Here is a 7,733-nt window from a genome sequence, read left to right on the forward strand (position 1 = left end):
GAGTATGAGGAAAAGTGTTATAAAAGCTATACTGCTAATGACTAGTTTGGTGTTATTTATTTATTTTGAATAACTGAAACAGTAAGTCGTATTTCAAATTTAACAATCTATCATTGGGAACCAGGAGCTTCAGTAGAGGAAAGGACAACCTCTGAAGCTCGGCCACACTCTGCCGTATGATGGCAGCTCCAATTTGCTGCCTCTCATTCTCAGTGTTTGTGTTGCTTGAGCTCATTCCCCAAGTGTGATTAAGGTGAGATTATCCCGGAGAAAACGCAGCATGGAGTGGTTGGAGTCACAGCTGTTCAGATATGATTGACTTTGCTGAAGTTTGAAACATCTGGATCTGATCTTACCCTATCACTAACGTTTGGCTGTGACATTTTTAATGCACCAACTCAATGCCATGCTGTGACAGTAAACTGAAATTGCACAGGCTGTAGACAACTATCCCAATAAGAGATTTTAACGGAGACCTATTATGGATCCTTGAACTAGTTAGGAATGTTCTGTGGGCTATACAAAACATGTTCATTCCATTTTATGCAAATAGTCTTTCCCAGATGATGAGATTTCACCTGGTCAGTTCTGACTAATGGATTTTTGCAAATAAGTTGCTGATCAGTGTTTATACACTTGAAAATAGCTGTGAGTTTACCCTGACACACTGTGACTCTGTGTGGTCTGTTACCAGGACTGAATAGAGATGAGATGAGAATGGAGCAGCATTGTGTAGGGGCAGTGGCCAGGATACATGGGTCATTCCTCTGGGAGTTAGTCTGTCATGTACCCCACTCTGTGGAGACGAACACTGACATCTCATCACCATGACATCTCATCCTCCCTACTGATGACAGCTTTAGTCCTGCAAACCTTCACTGTAAATCTGTAGAAGACTGCCTTTGGTTTCTAAGTGCAGACACAGCCTTATCGCTCACTTCTGTCTCTGACGTCCCCCATTAAATGGAGCCTGGCTTTTCATTTGGAGTTTGAAAAGGGGATTTTTCCACATAAAGCTGCAGCTTATGTAGAAGAACCACATCAAATAACCACTGTAACAGGATCCGTGCTTATAGGTCCTGCTGGTCATGAACCAATCAGGTTCCTGACCCTGATTGTCTGCGCCCGACGTACCAGAAGCTCAAAGAAAGAGCCAGTAGCCGATTGTGCTATTTAGCATTAGCCAAAAAGAATCGGCATGTTCTTCACACACTCAACTCCGTTCCTCAGCCCTGTAGTGTATTCTCTTTACACATGAGGAACCATAGAAAGGCAAATAAACAAGATTTTTACCTACATTGAATTAGTCTTGTTTCAACAAAGAAACAATTGACCACAATGTCCTTAGTTTTTTGCTATGTTTAGAAGTTAAATATGAATACAAAATGTTTGTTTGTTTGTTTGTTTACAGGTGGTGCAGCTGACTGGGTTTAAACCATCAGGTACAATATTAGTTTGTTTCAACTTTTGTATCAGATGTTTGCAGTACACTATGTAACATTTGTAAAAAAAATAATGTGTTTTTGTACATATTTGTTAAAAGTGTCACCATGTCGTGACCTTGTGTTATGAGTCAGTCTGTGAGAATACAGATCTCCTTCCTGAGCTGCTATTGTCGTCTGAAGAAGAAATGCACGGCTCGTGACTTTGACACTAAAAAATGCTCTTACTGATGCTGACTGCAGCCTAATAATCAAAAGATGTAGTCTATGAAAGAAGGGCTGAAAAATGACCAATCTCTTCAGCGGTCACATCTCCATCTATTTTCCAAATATGTATTTTTGGATTTGCAAGGGAGCCCCTACCCTTGGCAGTAAGACAGAGTGGACATGTTGGAAGTTAACAGATTTCCACTGTTACTAGTGTGACATGGAGCTACACACTCACACACATTTTTGACATTTTTAGTTGTTGTTTTCAGGCTTATGATCTTAAGTTTAGAATTAGGTGATAAAAAGCCTGTCACGGTTCATTTGTGGTTTATAATAAATTGCCCACTGTTTCTGGAGGGTGAGGGTCTCTGGCTTTAGCCCTTTATTTATTGTTTTATGCATTTTGAAACTCAACTTCCCGTCTGGTTGTGATTCAGCAGTGGGATGTACTTAAATGTGTGGCTGTCCCTCTATTCTTTTTAGATTTTGATCAGGAGATTATTTTCTGCACTTGTGAAAATGACTCCCTGTGCATTAGCTTGAGTTTCTCAGAAAACAGATTATACATAGCAACAAAACTTGACTTCCAATGTCCAAGTCTAGGGTAATGTCAGCTTCCTCGGAGCTGGGGAAGGTTGAATCAATGATGGGCTTTTTGTTCACTTGAGCAAACTGGTTTAAATTGCTCCTAGAAATGTAGGAGTGATATGTTTTGTACAAAGAATATTAAGAAATCTGTGTATAATTTTGATGCATAAATTTGTATTTGATTGGATCCAAGACTCTCCACTGAATTCTCAGTTTGAAACAGATTTACAGACGTAAATAATGTGTTTCAAAAGGAAACCTTAACCCTAACCCTCTTAAACATTTCTTTTGTCTTCATGTTTATTGAGAAACTCTTAATATCTAACAAAGGTATCCTGAGTAAATACAAGAAGTAGTTTTTAAACAAGGATTTGTCAATGAAGAGAAATAAGGATTTCCATCATTGTAAAAAATAAATAAATAAATAAAAAACAGATTCCAAATTTTAGTAGAAATCTTTTAATGTTAAACAGACAGTTTAAGGTCAGACCAAAGAATCCTCATCAGAATTAAGATCAGACTCCAACTACAGCCACTCCTGCTGTCCTGTTACAGAACTCCAGTCTGCTGGAGCTTAATGTCACAGACTGATGGGTGGACTCTCTCCATCAGGACCATCAGCAGAATTCAGGGCTAAATGTGGCAGATCGTTCACTTCCTGAAGAATCAAAGCAGCCCTACACCATCACACAACCTCCATCTTTGACTGTTGTCATTAGCTGTATATCCATCACTGTTTTTGAAATATCACATTAGAAAAGGGTGATGAAAACCACAAAATTTGAAATAATCTTCTTAACTTTTTTTAAACTAATTTGAATAATTAACTGAGATTATTTTATAATAACTAGAATCAATTGGATTCTATATGTGATCGAATTGAAATGATTTCTTGTAACCTTTCTATCGACTCTGTTCAGTTGTTAAATGCATAAAAGTAGCAAATTAATTTTGTTTAAAAAAAGTACAAAAATTGGAATCATAGCTGCAGTATGTAACTTTTATAAAAATAGGTTTTTTACTTATTTGTTAACCATGTCGTGATTGTTATGAGACAGAAAATCTGTGAAACGATGGATCTCTTCCATCTTGACCCTGAACTGTCTTCTGATGAAATGCTTTGCTCTGACCAAAACCAACCAATCACAGCCAGGAGGAGGGGCTTAAAGCTGTCAGTCATCCTGGTGTACTTGTTGCTCAATGCGCTAATGGCGTATTGAGCAATTTTGCACATTGCACACTGTAACAATTTACAGTTACAGGAAAACAGTTTATGTCCCATCATGGTGTCCAAGCTGAGCTGTCATGTTGTAGGGAACCAGCTGTAGCAGGAAGGATGTGAGCGGTGCTGTTTGGCTCTGATTGGTTGTTTTTGACTGGGAGCATTTGATCACAGCATAAGGAAAAGGCAGATGACCTTTTTTTTCACAGATTATCTGTCTTTCATTATACTATCATAACATAGTGATGGTTTTAACAAATATGTGAATAAAAATAAAGGGGAAACCAGGTATCATTACATTTTTGGTTTTTATACATCTGGCCAGATTGGTTTATTTCATCAATCGATGATGATCTAAATCATTTATCCATGATAAAAAAAAAACAAACAGAAAAAATCTGTAAGAGAGCAAATATGGTTGGCACAGTATTGTAAATTGATGGTTACGTTTATTACCAAGTTGTTCTTCTTATAGTGTCCTCAAACCACACCTGTGTGAAGTGGCCTTGCAATTGTAGGATGTGCCTGCATTTTTTTCTGGTCTATGAGCTGAGTGTGTCAAATCAGTGTGATATATGTACACAGATTTTAGTTATGTAATATATAAAACAGCTGAGGTGTTTTGGAGAACTTTTGTGATGAGCAAAGCCTCAGACAGGAAAGAGTCACATCTGATGCAGAGAGCTGAGTGGAGCAGAAGCAGAAAAATAGGCTTTTATTTGACGCTGCATCCGTTCTGTGTGAAAACTGCGCCCTGTGCTCTTTGTTGAAGTGAATGTAGAGGCAGACACAACAGATGGGCTCCATGCTTCCAGAGGGTTAAGTCGTTGTCAAATGTTCTAAGTGGATAGGCGGCACTGACGAGGAAATCTTTCATAGCTTCTTTAAACGTCCCAGAAGAACCCGATGGACGGCGTCTGAGTGCTGCTGCAGCGCTCAGTCTGGAGACAAAGCAGAAGTTCATTCCCTTAATATGGATGGACCAGCAGTGGCCATTCACACTATCAGCCATTAAGCACTCCAACACCTGCTCTCTTTCACTCTGCCTTTCTCACCCCTCCCTTCTTCTGTCCTCCTTTGTACACGAACACACAGAATGTAAACACACGACACGTGAGACAGAGCCAGGAGTCGCTGCTAATGCCTTTCATTTTCCTTCACACAGGTTGTTGAGCTGCAGATGGGGAGGCTTGGCTCTGTACGCTACACACACACGCACACACACACAGGATGGAGAGCAAGAGGACAAGAATGGAAAGAGGAAACTCCACAGTCAACTGAACCCATCAGCTCATCACTTTCCTAATAACTCATTTATGTAATATTTTACATTTCTTCTGTGTAGCTCAAGTGGTGATGAGACGTAAACTCTCATTGATGAGTTTGATTCATCTTCCCAACGTTCCGAAGCACAAAATGTTTCACATTCCTCAGTTGAAGACAGAAACGTCTGGAAACTGTAAGTGGAACCAGAACTTGGCTCATCCATCCCGTAACCCGGCAGTGTGGACCTGGACCGACGCACCACTAATTCACTTTAAAGCGTTTTTATAGTTTAACATTTGTTTTTCTACTTGACACAATTTCCTGTAGCCAAAAGAGACAGAACACAGGTGTGTGAATAGTCATTATCTTACCAGCAGTCAGAGTCAACCTATTTATTCTTCCAATCAGAAGTTTACATACACTAATCCTTGGGGTCAATAGATGGTCCATTGACCATGTAATTGTGGAATTTGATATTTCAAAAATAAATTTGCTTAATAGAGACTAGACCATTTGAAAAAGACAAATACTCATGTTTTTCGATAAGTCGTTTTGGTGTAAGGTGGGGTTTTTCTGCCCATAATCAAAATTGATTTATTTCACAAAACTGCAATAGAAACATTTTTTGGCATCAGTTGAGTCACATGATTAACAACCATGAAGAACAAGATGACAGAAAGCAGTTGGACAGTTGCTTCCCATGTGTTTTAATGACTGATTGTGTGAACAATTTTATTCACATGTGATTTTAATTGCCTTTCATATTTAGTGGACATGCCACCATTTTGAAATTGCATTTTTTGGGGGAGTTTTTTTCGACATGTTTTGCACACATCAGTAACAGAAACACAGCTAGAGTAACATAAATCCTACCAATATGTATCTCATTTGCAAATTAGAAATAAATCACCCACATTCTGGACCCATATTTACTCCAAAACCAGTTTCCAGTTCAGTTTGGGGTCATCGTCCTGCCTCAGCTTTCAGTTGGTTCTCTAGTTTCAACTTTTCCAATGTTTATTGGAGGTGTAGTTGAAGAATTTGAAGATAATCCTTTATCCTTCTTCTTCCACCTGCTTTTTTTACACATTAGTAACACTGGCACTAAAAGGACTTTCAGTATGACGCCACCAACACCATGCTCAAAAACTGGTGCAATGTTCTCTGGTTTAGAATGCCCAGCTTATCTCATCCATTCCTATTTCTTGTTATTATATCCAGACCATTAAATATTTGTCTTGTCTGAATGAACAGAGAGAAATTTTCATCTGAAAGTATAAAAAGAGGGACATTTTACTTCTCAGTTCATGTTGATGTTCCACACTGCAGACATTGTGGCATCTTCCATTGTATCCTTGATTTTTTAATCATTTCTTGGTTGTTTCCAAAAATTCCAAAACATTATTCTAATGCATGAAACATAAATCTGGGAAACACTGCAAAAAATAAAAATAAATAAAAAATTCAGGCTTGTTCACACAGTTATTCTTTCTCAAATAAATTAAGAGTTTTTGCCAACTAATTGTTCCACTTTGAAAAAAGAACAGTTGGAATTCATGATTAAAAGCTCAATAAATATTATATTGATTGTGATGATGAGTGTATGTCAGCTTTTCACTGGCACAGTAAATATATTGTCATGTAGTCTTAGCAAGACTTACATTTGTCAGCTTCACATCAGTTTGTCTCTGCTTCATGTGTTTGGGGGGTGAGACTGTCTACACACTCTGTATGATGTATTGATGAAACGACCATACAGTAACCTGTCTGAGAGCTTATGTTGACAAACATCAAAATGTAATAAAAAAATGTTGAAATAAAGTACAGAGCAGTTAGCTGACGAGCTAACACCCCACTGCAGTTCCTCTGTTACATGTCGGCCTCGTTCCTGTTTCGTTCCATTTCTTCTAAGGCCAAATGAACTGCATTTCACTGATGCTAGTGGTAAAACATAATAACATCTGACTTGGAAAAACATTTTAGAACAGCTGCATTTGGGGAGAACTCAGCCTTATTTATTATTTAGTGACAATTCTTAGTAAATGTTGTGATTAGCAGCAGGTCCGATTCATAAGCAGTTTTCCATACACTGAGGAGCACAACAGAACTGCCCAGCTCACAATGAAGCCGGACCATCAATCTGAAAAACTTGTCCCACAAAACCTGTGGAGCCAAAACCAACAGCTTCTGTGGCCAAGTTTAGCTGGTGGAGCTAAAAGCAGTCACTGATAATTGCTTATTATTTACAGTGATGCATTTGTGGACAAACCGCGTTCAAACACAAAGATTACCGCTGGTGTCAGATTGTAGCCATGGTAACTCAACAGAGAAACTCTGAAGATGATTCTTTGCACTTTTACTTCCTAAATCCTAAATTTATAATAACTTTTTTAACTTGTCTCTGCCCAAACCAATAAAATCAGATATTGACTTTCTCAATAACTAACAATTTTAGATCCACTGTCTGCGTTAAGCATTTAGAGGGGCCCATGAAGGTCGAGCTGCTGAGTTTGGGCCAGAAAAAGAAAACCCTCAGAGAAAGTGCAGTAATGAAAATCTTCTGACCCGTCTGGTCCTTCCTCTAGTTCTGGGTCTGATCTCTGCCAGACATGAGAAGTGGGTGTGTGTGGGCGCGTGTATGCGTGTGTGCTTTTTCACTAAAACATGTTTTATTTTTGTTCCTGGAGCCTTGCTGTTTAATTATACACTACTTTAGATGACCTCAGAGGAAATGTTCAGGAAATGGCATCACAACCCTTTTCATATTGATGGGAAGCAAAAGTTCATCCTCCAAGGTCGATGCTAATGTGTTTGCTCCTGGTCTCTGTGCTAACACTGTCGCTATGCTTCAAATCTACCAAAAGTCCAATGTTTATAGAGTGAGTCTGACTTTGTGATGATCAGTAAAAGAACATCTGATCAGCAGCAGCAGGCTGCCATTTTCCTTTAAGATCCTCTAAGCTGCAGTTTAAATGATTCATTACTCATAGATTTTACACTTTGAT

General features: G+C 38.6%; 1 protein-coding gene across 2 annotated transcripts in view; it reads left to right on the forward strand.

The window, feature by feature from the left end:
• The window catches only part of adgrd2 (adhesion G protein-coupled receptor D2), a 44,026-nt gene extending 37,077 nt beyond the window's left edge, over window positions 1-6,949 (forward strand). For both annotated transcript variants that reach the window (XM_044110638.1, XM_044110637.1), the window contains 2 exons: window positions 1,412-1,442; window positions 4,628-6,949. In XM_044110638.1, coding sequence (XP_043966573.1) covers window positions 1,412-1,442; window positions 4,628-4,635 — 39 coding nt within the window. In that variant the 3' untranslated portion in view covers window positions 4,636-6,949. The remainder of the gene's footprint in view (window positions 1-1,411; window positions 1,443-4,627) is intronic.
• The last annotated feature ends 784 nt before the right edge of the window (window positions 6,950-7,733 follow it).

The sequence above is a fragment of the Gambusia affinis genome, linkage group LG03 (assembly GCF_019740435.1).
Source record: "Gambusia affinis linkage group LG03, SWU_Gaff_1.0, whole genome shotgun sequence".
Lineage (NCBI taxonomy): Eukaryota > Metazoa > Chordata > Actinopteri > Cyprinodontiformes > Poeciliidae > Gambusia > Gambusia affinis.